This window comes from Melanaphis sacchari, unplaced genomic scaffold (assembly GCF_002803265.2).
Source record: "Melanaphis sacchari strain LSU unplaced genomic scaffold, SCAv2.0 Contig41_pilon_pilon, whole genome shotgun sequence".
Taxonomy (NCBI): Eukaryota; Metazoa; Arthropoda; class Insecta; order Hemiptera; family Aphididae; genus Melanaphis; species Melanaphis sacchari.
Window position 1 is genome coordinate 1,434,892 of NW_020271269.1, and position 23,797 is coordinate 1,458,688.

Sequence of the window (23,797 nt, forward strand, 5' to 3'; positions counted from 1 at the left end):
GTTTTAATAGCAGACACAATACCTATATAATATACAACTACGACGCCGTATTTTTTATTTTATCGTTATTAATCCATCTGAATGTTTCCGAGGGGCTTAACGCCGCCCTCTTGTTATCGCACCTCATACACACACACCTACTTAACGAGAAAATCCGGTAACGCGCACTGGCACGATCGACTTCGATAATATAATATTATCGACTTCATAGTCACATGTATACGCATCCCACAACGTCCATGGACATGATAGGTGCAATGCTGCGTAGCGTGTGCTTCCTTTTGGTGATTCGATAACACATCAACTAGAAACTACAAGCGTTCTGTTTCGTCATCACAGTTGTAGTTGTTATTTTCTTTCCACCATGATAACGTCTTCAACCAAGGAATGCAACCGCTGTAGTGATCTTCAAAAATGTATTTAAAATTATAATGTAATTGACCCGTTTTTCTACGCATATTTTTCCACATTTCGTCGAGACTTATTGACGCACAATTTATCATGCTATTTTGATTTACTACGCGTACCCTATTTTTTAGTATATTAAATGTTTCCTAACGCATAATAGGTTATATTCAATTAATATTTTACATTATTAGATTCTCGATAAGAAAATAGGTATATAATATGTTTTAATTGCAAAAATTCGTTTGAATGGTAATTCGTATGATGAGATTTAGATAGATAGATTATGTACATGTCTAAATCATATTATACGGTGGTGAGCTACGCTGTGAACGTTTTATGTGTCATAAATATAACGTAATTTTATTCTATTAAATGATAATAAACTCTATTATCTTGCATGATCTACATTTAAAACGGCACTAAAAAATAATTTGTTTAACGACCAATATTTCGCATTTGTAGGTCACGCTGCGTATATTATATATGTACATTGTACATATATGTTCCAATGATGCATGTAAAATATCTATAGTGTTTTCTTAGATCATGCCAAGGGCGAACAGTTATTCAGCTAAAAATTGCAAGCAAATTGCGTACTATTATGTATTTAACACAGACATATATATGCGAGTGTATATATACGTGCGTTTAAGTTATTGATTATATATCAGGCAGTATGGACACCTTATGGTATTTACGGATAAATACAACGAGCGTATGTATATTATGTACTGCAAATTATGTATACAGGGTGTTCAATCATGTTCGTCCTCGTAAATACCCGCCCACATTCTGCATAATTAATCATTTAATTAGATAATTTAAGCTTTATGCTTATTCAAATGTACTCCATGAAAATCAACAATTTGTGTGGACCTCTATTGCAATAAAATATTTCAAAAATATAATTAATCAAAAAAAAAGTATTACTGATGGAAAAAAAAACACGACAGTCCTATAAATAAAAACCGTACAAAATAATAATAATAATAAACTACATAAATAAATAAATACTTCACATACCTACCGAAAACGGTTCAACCATTAGATCTATACATACGAGTAGTGCCCGAATGCTTTTTACGACGTTATAACGTCATGTTGTTTGGTGAACGAATTAGCGTCGTATTTTATTATGACATTTGCTTGCTATATAAATATCATAATGCCTACCGCGGCAACTGATCGATCGAATCGCGTCTCGTAAATATGTCATTGACCGTATTGTATATATATATATATCTATATAACACAGTGTTGGTCGATATGACTAACGCAATAATATTAGCATTTCGTCCATTTCATTCTTATAATAACAATATATTGTTCGGTCTTTAACGGTTGTAATTCTTTTCGATTAGAAAGTAAAAGACTTTAACGCTTAGTTCGACGATTTCGTACATTTTTGTATTACATGACGACGTTTTGTGAGATACGGCGAAAGCCGAACGCGGTCAAAGTTTCGTCGGCTATAGGAAAAGAGTACTGCCATCTGATAAGGTTCATTAGGCCGGCGCGACGTTATTCCTTATATATATATATATATATATATAATATATTATACCTATGTGTATACATGCGTCGCTATTGAAACTAAACATTGGCGCAACGGTCGATTAACGACATTTATTGATTTCCTACCCATAAATCGTCGCTTAACAATATATGTATATAACGCGTACGTTATATTATACAGTGTGCGCCCCTTATCGATGTACAGCCATCTTTCTTTTTTTAATGTGCATTTTTTACTTCTCCTACAAGGACCGCCGCAGCGTTCTCAATGGCGCAAAAATATTGTATCCTTCCCGCGAACTCTATGGATTAGAAGAGTCCTTTCACTTCCCCGCTATCTCCCCGCATGCCATGATATATAGATGCATAATATAGAATTATACATATCATATGTACATACATTACGACTAAATCACAATAGAATATATCGTAATAAGATCGAATCCATAAATGTAGATACCTACTATAATATATTAAATATTATATAATATTATAATATAATCATACTTATAATTTACATAATGCGTATACTCATATAACAAACGTCCGCGCACTTCTTTTAACTTTTTATCTTTCATTACGAGCAAGCAATTATCTGCTAACATATCAAATTAACTCGACTGTATCCATTGATACGTAAAAATATTTTTATGAGAATGTTTATGCTTGAATATATAAAATATTTAATAATTTTATTGTATAGTTGTTTTGTGCTCATATAAATCTGTAAACAAACTACTCAACATTAATTGACTATTTTATCTTATCTCTTTTCGAAATATTTCGTTTTTTCCGCAAGGGCCAGGCAATGCGAATGATCTTCTAAAGAGACTTCGTTGTATTGTACTTCTATAAAACCGGTGTACATCGTATACATATAGTGTTATCTGAATATTACGATGTAGATACCTACCTATATAAAACTGGTGGAAATTAAATTAGAACTATTTAGTAATTCATACAAATTTTGAAGCAAAAAAAATTATTTGACCTATATCCCATAAATTGTTTGGCCATTACTCGTTTTGTAGTGACTTAGAATTATATAAAAGAAATATTTTTATAGATGTAAATGTTTTCTAAAGCAATGAGAATTATTACGTTTACTGAATGTATTTATACGTGTATTTTACCTTCGTTTTACAAACCATAACTAACTTGTGTTCAACTATTTTAATTTTGAGTTGAACACATTTAATTTAATACTTATATACTATTTATGGTTATAATGGACGACCACTAAAACAACGATGCTATAGGCGAATTTTTGTCACTATCTCGAAGTCGTTAATAAGTAGATAGTCTACATGACGTCAGCGATTTTCTGAAATAAAACGTGGTTGCAAATTTCAGTAAATAGGCACATAACACAATTATTCAGGCCGAACTGTCATACTAGGTATACTACAACTACCAGTGAAGAATACGAATTACCGTTTTACGTGGACAGTCACACCGTAGTAAGTATACCTAAACAAGAACTACGGTTCCGGTACGCGACGTCCTTTGTCGGCAGAGCGTAGGCATAAGTTAGGTTTGGATGTACCTACTTATGTACCTGTATCTAACCCGCTACAATACTACAGTCGTATTATCAATTTAGATTATAATATTATACCGAGTAATCCATTTAGTGTAAGATACTCATTATTTTAGAAAAAACTAACATTTTTAAAAATATTTCTTTCACATGGCTTTAAGACATTACAAAACAAAATTTTTATAATAAAATTATGCTTTTTAATTTACATGACAATACGCATTTTTATTTTTTTTTATTTTATTTCAAAACAGAATATTTTTTAGAGAATTTCGTATTTTCGATGTATCAATTTTTAATTTTAAAATTTAAATCGTTAACATAGAATCAGGAGTATTCAAAAAATTTTAATCCGCTCATATAAACTTTAAATATTTAATATTTATAATTTAAATAGGTATGTAGAAGAAATATTTTCAAAACCACTAGTGCATTTTAAAATAATGAATGTTTTACATTAAATGATCACTCTGTATACACATGAATATGTGAATGTGTGTGTGTGTCTATGTAAACGCGGTACTTTGGTGCGCAAGTACGTGATCAGACGCTAACAAGACGAATTCCCGTTGCAGTCAAAGGTTATAAATATTATATTGTTTTGTACGAGCAGACGGCTTTGTCGATGATGATCTTACACTTGTTCGTTTCGAAAAACTTGCTTCATCAGTTTCCTCGTTTGTGGTGGTCGAAAATCATTATTATTATTTCGTTTTCTTCTAATTGATCGTTTATCGTAAAAATTAACATCGAAACTGGTTTAGTTATTAAAATATTATTATTATTATTATTATTACATTGCCATTATTTTTATTATTATTGCTATTTTTATTACTATTATTATTACTGACATCAGCGGCAAATGATCGTTATAAATAGCGGAGGAGGAGTTTGTCGAGTGCCGTATTCCTCCTAAAGAAAGCTTTTTAAGTCCGGTTTTATTCGGATGTTTTTACAGTATATAGTAATAATAATATGTTTATTTATTATAATCACGAATTCAAAATATACACATTACCTATATATTTATACAATAGCTGTGACCATGGTAACATAATATTATTATTTATATGGTGAATAACTAATCATAATTAGATGTATGTTCATTGAAGAGCGGAAACAGGTTTCCTCGATGTTTTGAATTAGACGCACTCGCAAATAAACATGGTTATTGTTTGTTAAATTTTCCTCATCAATAAAAATAAATAATATGTAATAATATTTTTTAAGCTTTTATGTGGATGCACATTACAACATAATATTGTATAACGTATGTATAATGTATATCTAACCCTATACGAGTTATCAGCATTATGTTAAACTGTTCTATAACATTTTAAATTACTATAAAATAGTTATTTATTTATTTATTATTCTATAAAACAAACCATAATGTTATTCCATCATTCTATAATTAATGTAATAATAATGATAGTCTTTTATTCGTTCCCTTATAAATTGATACATCAACGGTATTGAATACTAATACATTAGTCGGGAAATTTGAAAAATAAGAATTTTTCCGCATATATTATAACATGATATTATATTTTTTTACACGTGTGGAATATCAAAAATAGTTATTCGAAGATAGGTAGGTACATTTACACAATTTATTATTACATTGTTAACTCGGTTATAGGATAATGTCGAGACCGTTTTTCATTGACTTGTTCTGATAACGTTCTCGTACGTATTAAATAACACTATACAATATATAACACAAACAATACTATATAATACAGCAGACTAGACGCATATAATATGTAACCCGCGAGTTCAAGTAAACTTTGATAAATATTCAAACAATAGAAAACAATCGAGTACATTTTTTTACCTTACGGAAAAAAAATCTGCATTCAGTGCAGCATATATCACTAATGCGAAGATGAATTCGCGTCGTGGCTTCCTTTGGCAAATGAACCCATACGAGCAATGTACCTATATGCACTGTGCATTGTTCGCCTCCTACTGGTTTATTTTTTTTCATCTTATTATTATTATTATTTTTTTTCCTCTTATTTTTATTCTTCTTCTTTTCCTCTACTATGTATTTTTTTTCTCTTCAGAATTTATCAGAAAGCGTTGTTCAACCGATCTTCACCACGGCTATTTCCCTATATTGTTCAATATCCATACATAAATCCACTAATGAGGTTAATTAAGCCGTCTAGCCTCCGGTTAGACGAGCTGTGGAGGGGGGATTGAAAAAGCTCCTCATCAGATAGAGATCGACGAGACAACGACAAGGTACAAATACGAGTCGGCCGCGAAAAAAAAAGGTAAATAGGTAGGTACCCGTATGTAGATACACGGGTAAAAAAAAATATAAAAATAAAACAAAAAAAAAAAATAAATAAAGTAACCAGATCATGAGAAACTAGAGATTTCCCATCGAGATAAACGCCGTTTTTCCAACAGTCGCGCCGGGCACGTTCTTACCATGATTATGTGAAGACAACCCCTCTCCTTTTTTATATAATATATATATATATGCATATTATTATAAACTACCAGCCAATTTAACGCGCGAAAACGTTGTATACATTAAGGGCATCGTAAACCTGTGCTTTTGGAACCGATACTGTACGTGCGTAAATTAAAACTAGTCGTATGCGTGTAACGTGTTCATACTGAGCACAAGACCTTTTTGTAACTGTTTATGCGCGAAAACGAAAATTCTTGTTTGAATCTGGTTCGACTTCAATATACACAAATTACGTTTTGAACGCCACCGCGAACAGTTAAACTTGTGTTTAAACACGGTAAACGACACATACACGGCGATAATAATTTTAAGATTAAAAATATTAATAAAAAATATTATATACGTGTATTTCATTCGCTAAAAAACGCCAAGAACTAGTGCACCATCAGTCGAGATGAGTGTTTAGATATAATAATATATCTAGATGCAGCAGTTCAAGATTCTCTACTTAAATATATAAAAATATTCTCGGCTTAAATTTGTGGATTTTTCTAACTGACGACATGTTCAGATTTTATAATATTTTATGGGTTGATTTATGATACCGCGATTCGTACATTAGTTGTAACATATTTTTGCTAATGGAATACAGTTCCCACGAGAGAAACGTGTCAAAATAATTGTAACCAGTAATAACTTGATATATGCAAATACTCGTATAAGTAGTATAAATGTTAAATATCCTACAAGTTAACTATATTTAGAGTAAATATGACAATATTTTTTGTAGTATATACTTAAGTAAAAAACAAAACAAAATAAGATATAATTGTTTTATTTCGGTGATTATATCTTTTCTCGTCTGGGCCAATGTCCAATTAAAGTACTGTTTTATGTATTTCACTACATTCAGTTTCCAGAATTCTCAAATTCGATTGTGTAACAATACAATTTATTTTTATTCAAAAACAAAATTTGCTGACACGCGTTGTCACACTAGTAGGCCACAATCACATTGTAGGGGTACACATCACCAAGCACCATCATCATTACAGTCGTTCGCGCGCATATAGTTCTATATAAAAAAAAAAAACAGTTGTACCGACCCACGCAACTCATTTGTCCTTATTCGGTATCGCACATTTCCATATAAATTGATAAATTTTTTTCTTCTGTTCCACCGCGACAAAGTCGCATGTTTTTTTCGTTTTATTATATTACTGAGGTTCATTAAATGCGATACACACACATAAACTCGAAAATGTTAGCCTACCGCAGGACTACTAATGACACAAACATATCTGTCTGCATTTTTGTACTTACATAATATAATAATAACTATACAAGATGATTCACGAAGCATGATCATCACCTTCTTTTCTTTAAAAATATAGTTATTTAAAATTTGATTTTTGAAATTTTTAAATATATTTAGATATTATATTTCAAATTTTTAAGATTTCTTGAACTACTTAAAAAAAAAAACTTATGAGATAAATAACTAGGAAAATACTCGTTTGAATTTTGAACAAAACTTTTCAAGTTTATCACGGTCTTAAAAAAAAAAATCATCCATTAATTAATAATGTAGGTACAATAAAAAAAAAGAACAATCCTCACGCGTTTGAAAAAAAAGAAGTGGTAAATGACACTTTTTGAGTAGTACAAAACCTCTTAAGAATTTAAAAATAAAAATACTTGAAAATCCTAAATTCAAATTTGAATAAATGTTTTATTAAAGGAAAATATGGAGTTGAGCGTGCTTAGTAAATCACTTTGTATTCTTGTGTTTTCGGCATTGCGATTATATTCGTATTTCAAACGACAAATGGCGGTATCGCGTAAACTATGTTATTACCTAATATTTAATAATATTATGTACTTATTTAATGTTGATAACGAATACTTATATTGTCAATGTTCAAAAGTATACTCGTATGATGATAATAACAACTTATCACACGACGCATAATAATAATTAATAATATATTATGTTTTATTTAAACATACCTAATGCGCAAATCAAATAGAGAAATGTCATCGCGTGGTTTCGGGTTATGGTCCAGTAAGATCTAATGAAAATGGAAATATGGAAATCCTTTTTCATGGCGGAGCCTCTTACATCATGTCCTACATGATCGTTACTGATATCGGTTCATATTATTATAATTATCTGTCCTTCGTTGTATTTATTCGAATACTCGCGGTACGACTGCCGTTCGACTTTGAATGTATATTATAGTAGAAGGTACTTACATTTTATAGTGTAATATTATGATAATATCTGAATATCACCACGTGTGTCCGTATACATATTTCGTCGGACTCATAGCAGATCGGTTGCGATCGTTTGAAACAAGCGTTACAGCGATCATCTTACAGTCATGACGTGTAAGTACATTGCAATAATACTATAATATAGTAGGTACACAACTCGGTATAGGTAAAATAATATTATAATCTCTACTTAAATTACCCGCTGCACAATGGTATTTATATTTAGTGTGTATGCGCGATACGACAACGTTTACGAAGAGCGCCCGCGGGGAGACCGATACAAGTTGTTTAATTTATAGCACAAACAATAGCTGATATTATATACACCTAATATTAAAGCGATATTTATAGTGCGAAAAATCGTGTTATTAAAGTATTATAATCCTTTCGGTGATATCAATACACATGCATGATTTAAATACGAGTATCCGCGATACATGTATTATAATAACGTGGGTAGCTAATGTGTTTTGTATTTTTACACTTCAAATTGCAACATACAGCTATTTCATAATACTCACTAATTAACAGCCGTAGGTATCTGTGATTTTGAGATTATCGTCGGTTCGAGTTATTTTATTATAATTGTAACTTATGCCAAATAAAAACAATACACAATCGTCGAAACCCATAAATTAATTGTGAACACCTCCTCGCCATCCCAAAGTAATCACACACTGTGCACTACATATTCATTATTATACATATATAGCTGGTACGCGCGCATACTTAAATCGACGGAAATGTAATTTATGGAGAGAATAAAAAAACCGTTGCTCGCTGCCGCGGTGACATCGTAATTTTCCGTATAGATACACGTCGTATATATTATCATTTTTTCTTCTCCAATTGCCGCGAGATAAGTGTTTTTATGACTGGATTACCGCCCGCTGCTTGCAAAACGTTTTTTTTTTTTTGTTCGATATCTGTAAAGTTGTGTGTTTTTATCCGTGTATATAACATATAATAATATTATACACAATTTATATCGCTAAACGCCATTATAATAATATATACTATTATACGACGCGATTTACCCGCCATACCTGTACCTACACACACATACATTTATATATTCGCACGTGTAGACTTTCACTGCGGTGTACTAAAGTTCGCACGTGGAATTATATTATACAGGTTTATTAGAATGCGAAGAGACGCTGGATGCGAAAAAATATAAATAAATAAAACCAGTAAAAAAATGCAACTGACTACTAACCGTAGTAGGTATAATGCAATATTATATAGGTAAGATGCTCGTTACAGCATATTTTTATAAAAAAAAAAATAGGTGTTGCGATAACAGGCGGGTAGATACCTATTTAATAATAATAATAATAATAATAATATATGAACCATGCGTGTAACTCGGCTGTTCGGTAGCCGTGTACAATAAGGCAAATAAGAACCGATCGGTTAATGGTTTTTACACTTCCGCCTGTACCCATAAAATAAATATAAGCTTACATATATAGATAACACGCGCGAACAACGTTTTCAATTGATCGGACAAAACGGTGTGTTTATAACTACAGTTTATCTTTTCGGATTTGGTACGATCATATTTTGCTTTATCTCTCTTCCTCCATCGCGATCGTCGTCGAAGTCGTCGTTATAGGCCACGTTGATTTATCACTTCGCAATGCGTCATTGTCATTCGCGGGAAATTACTATTCCTACCTATCATGTACCTATGTATATAAATGTTATATACCACGAGGTATTGTATGTAGGTGCGGCGGTAGGTCTGAGCACCGATCGGTCAACTTGGAGCAGTGGTGTGGTCCCCCTTCCCATCACAACACCCATTGAATCTAAAAAATTGTGTTTCGTATTTTAAGTGATAAACCGAAGATGGTTGTGAACACCAACATAAAAAATATTATATTTTTAATTTCAGTTATTCACTGGATTGCTATTTATAAATCTCACGACGATCCAATTTAACACGATTTTTTAGAGATATACGTTTTCTAAAATTTGGTACATTTGGTTGATATAACTATATAAGACTATTTATTTTTTCGCTGACTTAAAATAAATTACTATTAATTTGTTTATGTTACTTTTTATAACTAAAAGTAGATACTAACAAGTACTATACCTATTCATTATGTATAATATATAAATACAAACGCATACTTATACGTGTTAATGTGTTATATAGGTATAATTAATTATTACATAATATACTCAACTTGAAATCTCTAACCACATGAGCTCGTAAGAGTATGTACAAATTCTAAAATTCAATTGATATTATTACTATAATCACTAGAGCAACGTTTAATTTAGATTTTAGGATAGCAACAATTTTCAAAATGTATATTACAAAATACATAATTTTGAGTTACTATATCTATTTTAGGTAAATTTTAATATTTTTTTTATAGCAATTTTCTCAACTTTTAAATATTTATTACAAGCTACCTGTATATAAATGTGTACTGAATAAATACGATTATATTGTTGTTACCATACAGTAATTACATTTATTACGTAAATTCATTGCAAAATATTTTTAAACCTTGATTCTTAGTTGTTGTAAATTTTCAGTCTATTTTTCAAGTATTTCATCACATTAATTACAATTTTAAATGCCTTTTATTCGATTTTATAGTGCATAATTATTTTTTATTTTTACATGATCCTCATTATAATACCTACTTTTACTTATATTGTCTATTGTTAATGATGTAAATATTAAATAAGTATTTAATTAAAGTGAAGAGTAATAATTTACTTACGTATTTATATCATTAAGCTGAGATACGAGTAAAATTAGCTAGCAAGACTTTGAACAATAGGATACTTTTTGTATTAGTTCATAATTTATAATATTATAACACACGGAAATCGGCGAAACCATTGGTCGGTCTCAATTACAGCCAGGGCATGACCCTACGTGAGGTTTAGGTTCATGTAAGTAATATTATGATGATTCATTATGTGTCCAAAAATATTAGTTATGAGTTTATAAGTTTTTATTTAGTCCACGGTGACGATACAGACGTGTGGCTACGCGGGGACGAAGACGACGACGACCCCGGGGACGTTTCCTCAGCCGTATTAATATTATACCACAGCAGTCCTCCTCCTCGTTCCGTCGGATAGGCTATTAAGATTTATGTAACGATTAAAACATTATGGGCGTTGATTTCATATAGCACGTAGGACGAGAAGAAGAAAAAACTTCTTTTTTTTTTCAAATATTAAATATTAGGTATATATTATATACCTAGTATATACTCTCCGCGCCCGTATATCATAGAGCGCTCGTAGGCATTCGATATATTCGAAATCACCTGCTCTCCCGCGGTGTCCATTTGCAGTGATAGGTATGATATTATCATAACGGAATTTAAGCGTTTGTTTATATTTATATTATTATTTTACATCGATATTGTTAATAATATTATCATATGTTCATTCCTGCAGGAGGATCTCCTCATACACGGCGACAGTGTGTACGACATGATCGACAAACAAGATCATCAGGCTGTACAAACCGAATTATCCAGAAGTCAAACGTCTGCCGAGGATCAAGGATGCAAGCGCATGTTCTTGTGCCGGATGAACGTTTCCAGAAACGCTCGAAGGCAAATGCGATTCGGCGATCAAAAAGTAATAAAAACTATATCCTATGTAGTTATTATAATAACATAATTATATGACGTGTTCAATTTTTTTTTTTTATTGGTTATTATTCATATGAGGGTTTATATATTAGTATTTATCTTATCAAAATAATATTTTTCGATTTTTAAAATCATAAATAAGTGTAATTGTTAATCAAATAACAACTATATTAATGTACACACGTTTATCCAATACGCCGTCTCATAGTAATAACATTCGTCCTGATAAAGAACGGTTCAACTATTTTCAAAGGTTAATCTGATAGCAGTGCGTTTACTAATCGGAAAGTCATAACAGGCACGCGACCAGGTTTATATCCAATTGAATTTAAAAAATTAAAAACTGGTTTGAACATGTTTTGTACTCTAAAAAATGAACCCGTTTTGACTCGCCGATTCAAACGCAATATTTAATATTCCAAAAACAAAAATTAACACTTTGACCCCTCATAATAATATTATAATCATACAACTATACACAAGTTATATAATTCTGTACCATAGAGTAATTATAATCGTTTGTTCGCCAGGTGGTTTTAGTACAGGGCCACTACCTCTCCTATCTGCCGCTGTGTAGCAGAAATGAACCAGTTTTCCTAGCCACTTGCAGCCCGGTGGCGATGCCCGAGACCAGGGAGGCTGTGGTCCAGGGTTCCACCACAGTGTTCACAGCCATCCATTCGATGGACATGAAGTTCATACACGTAGACAAAATGTATGTTAACACTTAAATACCATTAAGGGGGGCATTGTTTCGATTTGCCGACCAGCCGCACCGCACCGCCGTCGCTCATATTACTATAGTCGTTTACGGCACGTGATCAACGGTGACCGAGGCACATGTTATGCATTCGAAACAAGACCAACGCGATTTTCGTTTTTAATCGATTTACCTTAAACATCGTCGTTGTCATTGTTAAAGTTTAAACCTATAAAATATTATTAAATAAATGCGTTGTTGCTGCTCCGGTGTACCGGCTGCGCTCTGTTTGTATAACGTGCTCTGAATTATTCATGCACATAATAATAATAATAATAATAAATAAAAATTACGTTTCGTATCTAACTCCGGTTTCGGGGGCGCCAATTAAAATGCTTACGATTCGGGCAACAAATCATCACCATCACTTAAATATTATATTATAATATATACTGGTAGGTAGGCACTATATTCGCGCACGTGTGCATTTCACCAATTACCTCGTTAAAAAACAATTATCGAAAATAATATATATACCAGACACGACAAACCGCGCGCGGGAACAAATTAACTACCAAAATATATATATCATTGGACGTTGTCGGCGGCGGCGGCGAGACCGGTTGTCGGGTGATAGAAGTATACCTCTACCTCTATCAGAAGAAAATAATAATAATATTAATAATAAAGAAACGAGTACGTATTTATTGCCTCCGCGTTGGATGTATGTCATATTAAAACTGGGAACGGCAAAACGGGTGATTAATAACAGTTTTGTATAGCTGTTGTGTTGCGTGGAGCGGAATTGGTGCAACGGGCGAACGATTTGTCGGGTGTCCCCGTCGCGTGGGCGAGGTCGGCCGATGAATACCTGCAAAGCGGTCGGCAATACAAGCTTTCGTCGCGCGTACACGCTATTATATTATTATATTATAATATATACACCGTATTATTTTGTATATTATATACTTCGTATTCGCCATTAATCACGCGAAGCCCAACTGCACCGGATAATACACGCTGTCTTCTAGGAAATAATAATGATAATAATATAGGTACCTTTTGGTGGCGCGATACATTACGTAAATGTACGTATAAACATACTATAATAATAATAATATACATTCAATTGCAATTATATGGCATGTGTGGTCGGTCGGTGGGTCGTTTGTCGCAGACTTCGTTGCTGCAAATGTGTCCGCCACGAAAGGCCTACCTCGAATCGATCGATATACGTATGAGTCCGTCTTTCCGATTACCGGAATCGATTTCCGCGTCTCAAAGGAATGCCGCGCGAGCTCGATGACCGTTGTGTAATACCTATGTACTTGCATACGCGACCCGACCCATTCACACGTCATCGGTCTTAGCTTCTGTATAGACCATTCGATATTGTATACGCGTATATAATGTTACATGAATGGTAGGTAGTTACATATACCATGAACGTGGAAAAGCTCGTAACGCGAAGATTGTCTCGTCGTTTGTCTCCCGCGGTCGCCATATACACGACATTCTGCACGTACAAAATATTTCAGCTCGGTGTGTGTTCCTCTATCAATAATTACAACTGTTTTTCTACGTATAATATCGTGCTTTAGATATTGTTCCGTGAAAGATCCATAATATGAGTACGTATATCGTATAAATTAATAATCGAACTCGAAAAACAATTAATCTAAAATCGTCATAAGCATTTGCTTCACTTGACCGTTCACTCGATTTATTGAGTTAATTTACGTATAAATATTTCAAAGTTTGAACTACTGATTTTTTAAGGTATTAACCTTAAAGCTATATAGTTTTTTGCCTTTTAGGAAGCAGGTAGATACATCAGCAGGAATTATTGACGGGCGAGCATTAATAGCGCCCTATGTAGAATATTATAATCGATACTCGTGAATCCGATGTGTACTACGCGTGCTCGTATAAATATAAATTATAATATTTCGAATTATTGTTTCGTTGAATGCGATATCGTGCTTCCGAACCGGGCGGTGACCGTTTCCTGCAATTAGTCTGGGTGTTGTGTGTCGGTGGACGATATATACGACGTCATCGCATTGTTACAGTTATTAAAATATTGGTATAGCATATAATATTATACATACGCGTTTGAATAATCTCATTTGAACAGGCCACGAATAATGAATGAATTACGACCAGAACAAGATATCGTGTGAGCACGTGTGTGTATGTGTCCATCGTAGCCGACACGTACCGCGCGTTACTTATTATGGATGTGCTGCGGCTGCTGAGGGCGGGTAAGGGTTATATATATTACTCACTGCGGGACGTGTTATTTTCTGGCCGCGAGGATATTACCGAACGGCGTTTTCGATTGTTGCGAAACGTCCTGAGCCGAGCACCCCCTCCACCCACGCCTCGCGTGCCTACAAAATGAAATTACACCAGAATCGGATACACACGACTTTCTCGGCGCGGATCGAGTTATGATTTGTAACGGTGAGAATATTATAGGTACATAATATAATATTATGATCTAAAAACAAATCTCGCTATCGATCACAAACTCGCGCTCGCGACGCCTACAAATTCTTGTTCTTGTAACTATAATGTATTACAAGCATATAAAATAAATATGTATGTGTGTCTATGCGAGATATCTACTACGGCCACCGCGAGCGCGGGGGAGGAGTAGGAGGAAATAGGACCGTCTTCGAAATTCAATCGAAATCGTAATCGAAAACCATAATATTCCCGATTACATGAAGTATATATACTGCGGTGTTTTTTAGAATTCCAAAACATTATATTACGCTATATTATATACTGCAGTCGATAATATAACCGTTGAACATTACTATTCGACCCGTCTTAGTCGCGGTGTAGGTACTTATATATATGAACAATAATAATTTGTTTAAGTGCATATTACATTATAACCGCGCAAGGAAATCGATAAAAACGCATTCGGATTCCATTGGTTTTTCAGGCGCGTTGTGGCACCGAAAAAAAAAAGAAGTTTTTCATCGTTAATTGTTTTTTTTTTCAGAGGAGAATTTCATTTGGGGTTTTCTCGTTCAGAGCTGCAGGGCGTCTCTTGGTATCAATTGTTGCATTGGGAGTGCATGCGCGAAGCTCAGAGCAAACACAGGCTGAGTGAGTATATTATACATTATACACGTCAGTTTTATAACACGTACATATATATGCAAGCATTCATTATACACCGTTTACAAATACGCAGAGCCGAAGGCAGCCGCCCCGAAACCAAAAGTGATATGTATTATATTATATGATAATATGAATAAAAACAAATTTTTATCGCCCACCCGTGATATATGTACGCGACGTGTATATATATTTATATCTCCACACATAATAGTACATATATATATATTACGGTTGTTTAAGAGAAAATAAAACAGTATAGTAGTGTACAACTCGTATATATATATATATGTATAATATGTATATATGTGTATATATTATAGGTATACTACATATTATTATATTTTGAAATACACGTAATAACAATAATTATTGTCGGTTGTATTTGTACGCAGTTACACAATCGGAACAGGATCGTTCTTGCATACTGCTGGCCAGGGTACAGAAGAGGGCCACAGGGGACTGGCTTTGGATACACTGCGTGTTACAGGTCAAAGACAACATGGAAAACAGCCAACAGCCAGTCATCGTCAGCACAAATCAAGTACTTACGTAAGTAGAATAATATGTCGACGTAATTTATTTGTTGTTATTATATTATTATTATTACTATTATTGTTGTTCTGCCATTATTATTTCTATTCAGTTAAAGTGGCACCTCCTGTATACATGCGTTTTTCTCTTAGTTATTATTATTATTTTTGTACGAGATTCAATATTTTATATTGGTTGTCCGTACTTCGTTTTGTTAGCGTGATGTTTGACGCGTGTAAAAAAGCCTCTTAGCTCGTTATATTTAAACGTGGAAAATCGGTTACTAATAAGTAATATTATATTATATAAGGTGATTCATCAAGCATGCTCATCCCTGTTTTCTTCATTACTGCAGTCATTCAAAATCCGGTTTTTAAAATTTTTTCTATGTACATAAACGCCATATATTTTCAAATTTCTGAGATTTTTCGTAGGTGGTACCTAAAAATGTCTACAAAACAATGATACAAGTTTTTGTTTTTCCGTAGAAAACATACCTTTTTTGCTTTAAATTATTAAATTAATTCGAACATAATTCTTTTTGAAAATTTAGATGTATCTAACATTTTAACATATAATTTGAAAGAATATATTTTTTTATCGATTATTAAAATGTTTACTTTGAAAATCAAAGTTTTTAAAAATAGTTTTACAAAAGTATAAAATAAATGTAATATTGAATCTATAGTATTTATTCTATTATACTTGGACATATTTTATAAGAGCTTGATAGATAAAAGTAATATAAGTTACTTTTATTTTTTAGTCACTAAGGTCCTAATCTTTTCCAAACTTATTATCTTTAATCTATTACACTTGTGTACAAAAAAACTCAAAAACTATTCGTTCAAATTTGATTTTAATGTTATTTAATTATCCACTAAATAATTTAAAGATAAAAAGGATAATTCTCATTTTAATACCAAAATCTTATACCTCATACTCATTTATAAATGAGTATATGAATAAGTTTTGATAATAATATTTAATAGACATTAATAATATTCTATAACTTATTATTAGTACTTATCGTTATTTCATCGCGATTGATATTGATATTTTTTTTTTTTTTTTGTTGTTGTTGAATCAATTGCCAACATTATGTATAAGTAAATTTATAAACCTAACTTTAATAAAATTATTTAATAATAACGTTTTTCTAAAGAATTTCAAATTCCAAGGATTCGATAAAAAAGTCTAAAATAAAATTGATGTTTATAAATCTCGACGAAAAATTAGCGTAATGAATCTTCTATGTTTCCAAACCATTGCGTAAATGGTGTTTACACCTCCGTTAAATCATCGTGTAAATCAGAAGACCTATATGTTATAATATATATCATATATCATTGAACCAACTATTAAATTAAAATTGCTGTTGTATTATATATATTTCTTATTATATAATATTATACATATATATAATATGTAAGAGGTATTATTATAGATTTATTCGCTGGACGAGATTTCAAACGCGTTCAAACACGTTTCGTTCAATATGAAATATATGTGTCTGTGTGCCGTTTACATACGAATACAATTTTCCCATCGCAGAGTCTATATTATAGTTGTATATAATATAATATAATATAGGCGTATTACACGCGCATGTTGTCTGAAAGCCGCTGTATTCTGAGTACGCGATGTTGTACTTATTATACCTATAAACGAACTGCGACCGTGGTATGAAAATATAATAGTGTTACCACAATCCCGTCAGACAGACGGACGGATAGTGCCATTAGGATCGACCGCGGTCGCAGCTGAGACGTTAAACCATTTTTTTTTTTCACTCGACAACAATATTTATACTGTGCAGTGCGTGTTAGCAATGAGTACATAGCGCGTAGGTACGTGCAGCGTTATAAAATAAATGACAACGCGTTATATTATAATAACGAGCGTCCAGAACGTTTGACAGAGCACATATACTAGCGGTTCCGGAAATTTATTGAAACATGTAAATACTTTTAGAAAAAAAAAACGATCGTGTCTCCACGCGCGCGAAACCCGAGTGGCGTTTAAACACGTGTCAATAAGACACGTTGCGCGCAGTACACTTATATTATGATATGAGTTTATTGGTATCGATTTGCGGTTTGCAAAGAGAAAAAAAATAAAATATATACGTCCGGCGCGTGTTTTATGACGTGATAATATTAAAAGACGTGAAAAATAAAAATCGTATGTGTGGAACAGAATAATAATAGTAACAACGTTTATACGAGAATACACTAGTGATGGGGAGGGATCGAGGGGGATAGTAAGTGAACGAGAAAAATAAAAACCTGTAGACTTTAATGGCCAGTAATAAAGTTAACGAGTCGCCGCAGAGGAGCGGTCGCAGCTTCCACCTAAACATTTATATAATATAATACATATTATATATTATTATACGTACAATACTGTTGACAAATTACTGGCACTAATAATAACTACCTATGCGCCATACCATACGGAAGCGAGTAGAAATCGCCGTCGTCGCCATAGTTATCGGTCGTCATAAGTTATAACTGTAACCACTGTTGTTGCGTTGAAACATATATAGGCTTCCGAGACCACACGGTTACTTACAATCCGCTGTTGGAAAATGTATAGTCATTTCCGAAATTTCAAACGAAGAACCCACGTGAATACCGACCAAAAGTCGTGTTAACATCATTTATATTTTTACGACACGCTCGCAGCTACCGTAGTCGCAGATGACGTTTCGATAAATATGATATTATAATAGTATTACGTAAATAGTACACATAATGTTTTAATGTATTTTACTCAACGTCTATCGATTGGCGATTTTTTTTTTTTATGGCTATTATAGTTTTTGACAAATTATTCAATCAGTTAGCATCACATATTGTATATAAAAATACTAAAATGTCTTTTACTATGCGTAGTTTTACCACAATTTCTCGTTTTTAACATTTTAGTTATTCCGATCAAGTTTGTTTTATACGTGTACATAAATACAATTAACGATTTAATACCCAGAGGACTATAAACACATATCATTATATGGAGTGATTAGAGTCACTATATTATCACGTGTTCGTATTATTAATGTCAAATCACCAAGGGAATTTATATTGACGTCTTGTTTGTAAAAATAGGATTGGCTTAATTCGTTTAATCTCAACTTATCGATCAAATTAAACCATGTAGTTAAGTATTAATACCATAAATATTTGATATTTAATACAGTTCAATGCTTATTTTGATTTTGGCAAATGAATAAATTATATTATTATAATATTACAATAAAGTCTAACATGATGCTAATAATTATATATAAACATTATTTATTTATTTCTTAGTGCTTAAACAGTAAGACAGATTAAAATATATACGAGTATATCTATTTAGATATTCCACATAAAAATAAAACGTTAAGATACTTGTATTTATTTTAATGAAAAAAAGTATAAAAAATAAACATCACTAAATCACAAATGTCGAGTAAAAATATGTTAATATAGTTCAGAAACTTGGGTAAAATTTTTATGAAAAAGAATTATATAATTTTTGAAAAACATGTTTTGGCACTTAGAATTTCTTGAAAATAAAAACAACAATTTTCAATTAGTATAGTAGGTACGACCATTAAAGATTTGCAATAACATAATTAAGATATAATGCGTTTAATAAATCTCGGTTTAAATCAAAGTGGCTAGTTCTTGATATTTTAATGTAAAATTGTGTTTAGATAAATAGAAAGGTATATAATATAGAAACCTATATTTAATTAAAAACACATTTTACGATCAAAATTAAATAAGATATTTAACATATAATTTGTAATTATTTCATGTGGCAATAATAATAAAATAAATCATTTCTTTAAAGAAAATAAATAGACACATAATGATATTATAAATTATAGATAATATGTAATATAAAACGTAATTAAATCAGTTAAGTATTTACCCGTTTTATTTTCTACAGTATAATGGTGTAATATATGGTTAAATAATAAAAAGTTATAAAAAATTAATGGATATAAAATTATATTTAGATAACTGATGTATTAATATCGATATTCATGAACCGCATGAATCATGACCGTACCAACCGAACGAAAAACGCTTTAATATTCAATTTAATACACGCGTGTATTAAATATTATATTATTATAACGTAGATATAAACGATTTTCGTAGCGACCTATGTGGAGTATATAAAATATTGCAAAATTTAATGATCTGAAAGCCGTTCGTATATGTTTATACCACATTATATATATATAGGTATAAATAGGTACTCGAACCTGTGCTAGAATAAGAGACGACACGTTTAACAGCTTATAATATTATACAAACCGATACGATCAAATGGAACACTGCAAATGATAACCGACCGCATGGAAAACTATAACGCACACTCGCATATATGGGCATATATTATTATATTATGTACATAAATAAAATACGCACTGTATTATGTCCTGTGACATAGGCGTATAGTCTTACGAGCCGTATCACTTGCACCAGAATCCGTGTACGGAAACCTTTTATAAGTATGTGTGTGTGTGTAATGGTGTGTACTCTGTACAGAGTGCAACATTATAAAGTGTAACATGTTTAATGAAAACGGACATTGGAATGACGCGACGGTTATTATATTATAGAAGATATATTACTACATCAAATTAAAATACTTATACGTATACGTATATGCCAAGGGTTAGATATGGTTTATGAATAAACCATACTTTACGTTCTATCTGATCCAGTGTAGCATATCAAGTACGAAAAAATGTCAATATCAGATAATTTTTATCTTAAATTTTGTTTTTAAAGCTTTAATAGCACCGTAGCGGTCACATGTGGCATTTACTTTCAAAAGATATATCTACTAGATATACGTACAAATATTACTCCAAAAATCAAAATTAAATTAACAAATAAGTTCAAGTTATTGGGTTATATTAATAAATTAAACTCTACCATGAATGAGTTTGTCAATCTCAAAGCCCGTCTAGTCTGGATGGTATACGAATGATGTACGTATTATTGTCAATGACCAATATATAAAGAGGCGGAGTGGTTCACTAGAATACCGTGAAAAATCCTGGTGGCCTAGAAGCTAAATGGCTCGTTAACCTGAAGTAAAGATAAAAAAAAAAGTATGAAAATAATGTAAAATAATGTGAGAAGTATATTTATCAATTATCTATACATGAAAACGAAATCATAGTGACAATTTAATTAATAATCCTTTTTATTATATTATTTTGAATTCTGATAAACGATGGCTATTTGATATGAATTAACCGTAACCCATATGTATAGTATTTACAATATACCTACATTAGTAGAGTATACACCATAGGCATCCCCAGACATCTTTCTTGGGGGGAGGAATTAATTTAAAAATAAATGGAGATTTTTTTATACATTTTATTTATAGAAAATTATTATGTTTCATCATTATTACATTAAATTATTATAATTATGAAACAAATTTAAAATTCTAGGGGGAAAGTTCCGTATCTCGCTCTCCCCTAGGGACGCCCATGGTATACACTACTATTTTTATAACTTTTACTGAACCTCTACAATATAATAATACCTTATCGCCTAGCAACTGTCTCATTAAATATACCTATATTTTGCCATTTTTTGTCATCAAAATATTTAACAGAATGCAAAGTGATGGACTAGTAGAGTACCTTTATATTACGTTTATATTCCATAAATTTTAAAAAGTTTTGTTTTTAAATATTATATTCATTTTAATATAAAATATTTTCCGGGTTTCCTCGAAATGAGTAATAAGAAAAAAAGGAAAGATGATGCTGAAAGAGAGAGAGAGAAAAGTAAAAAGTTATTGATGCTAAAAGGAAAACAATGTATGAAATTAGTTTCATATTATCGCAAACGAAATTTACCTAAACTTTTAACGAATACTGAAAATATCTCTGGCCATAATGATTTATCATTTAAAACCAATCATTTTATTAAAATATACTGCATATTTGTAAAAACATTTTAAGATTATTAAATTTTGGTTGCCTATTTTAGATTTTAGATTTAAAGTTTTTTTTTAAATATTTTTATCAATAAAATACATAACTATGTAATGAATTTTTATATTTTTTATTTACCTATTAACATTTAAATACAGAATTCATTGCACACATAAATAAAACAAAGTTTCTATTCAAGAGATGAAAATATCGAATGAAAATTTATTTTTCTGGCCTCAATTTTTTTTCTTACTCCACCCTTAAATGTATACCTACATTGCCTACAATATACTTCTGTACACCTATACCCGGTTAATATCATTAATTTCCCCCGTATCGTTCGTGGGAAAATCGATGCGCTGGTCTAAAACACGAGTAGGAAAAACTAACGGTTCGCGGAATATACATCGTGTACCGCGCGTGTATGTGTCAAAAATGTAGAAAAAACAAACGTCTTTGCAGTATTGTAGGAATAATATACCTAGAATATACTCGCATACGAGTAACAACGATATCAAAATCGTGAGAACGAGTGGAAAATTCGCGAGGATCATGCCTGGACATACTAAGTATTATATAATTCGTATTATATGTTATAATGGACACCTACGCATGACGATGTTACTCGGGTGGTCGCAGTAATAATCGCGTAGTTTAAACGTAACATAAAAATATATAATACGCGTGAGTGATGCTATATGGTTTTGTGACACGAAATTCTACAACGGACTAAAATTATTATAATGTACGACTTGGGCATTATGATGATATTATTATTATAATATGGGTACACCGTATATAAAGTATAATGTGCTCGGACGTTTTGCAAAAACGAAGCGTGATATAGTATTATGTGTTATTATAATATTAGGCATAATAAGGCCAAAATTATTGTTCTTTTATATAAAACAAGTCAACAACTTTTATAATACTACCTTGGGCGAAATAAATTATTATTATGTACAAGCGATGTGTGCGCCAAAGTACACGTGGGCCCAAGTCTCCACGCTGTTGTTGTAGAAACGTGACGGTTTACGTGGAGAAAAGTCACATGGTCGCCGTCTAAAATCCAAAACACCCCGGACATTACATTGTGCTGAAATTTTATAGTTTATAATGTTTATACTATAAAGTACTGTAAGAAGGAACGTGAAATATTATTGTAATATTGTATTATAAGTACAGGCAACTCTACAATGATGTGTGTGTGTGTTAATTTTGTTGTTGTTTATAATCACTCTTTGGAGCAGTAGAAATGCTTTGATTTTCAACTTTGGGGGAATCGTCTAATAGTAAACTAGATCTAATTGGTATCATGTGGGAGGGAAAATGGAGTTAAAGGTAAAAAATTCCAAATACTTTCAACTTTCAAAATAACTAGGAAAAATAAAACAAATCGGGAATATTTACGCAAAACTTGTTTTCGATAAAATTAATTTCTTTATTTTATTATATTTAAAAAGAAATAAATAACCATAGACATTTTTTATTTTAACCAAATATTTATACTATCATTTTCTATAAATAATTATCAAAAAACTTTAATTTTTTTTCTTTTTGATCTATTAATAGACAAATTAAATTTTTAACTTTTTTATACATTTTTTTTCTATAAACATGGATAAAAAATATATTGCTATAAGTAAAAATGATTGAA

The 23,797-nt window shown here is 31.6% G+C and overlaps 1 protein-coding gene across 1 annotated transcript in view; it reads left to right on the top strand.

Moving 5' to 3' along the window:
• Positions 1 to 23,797, top strand: part of LOC112597436 (neuronal PAS domain-containing protein 4A) — a 131,486-nt gene that overhangs the window by 92,530 nt on the left and 15,159 nt on the right. Inside the window, exons 5-8 of the mRNA XM_025343481.1 lie at positions 11,607 to 11,792; positions 12,337 to 12,521; positions 15,523 to 15,629; positions 16,037 to 16,193. Of these exons, the coding sequence (XP_025199266.1) occupies positions 11,607 to 11,792; positions 12,337 to 12,521; positions 15,523 to 15,629; positions 16,037 to 16,193 (635 nt within the window). The remainder of the gene's footprint in view (positions 1 to 11,606; positions 11,793 to 12,336; positions 12,522 to 15,522; positions 15,630 to 16,036; positions 16,194 to 23,797) is intronic.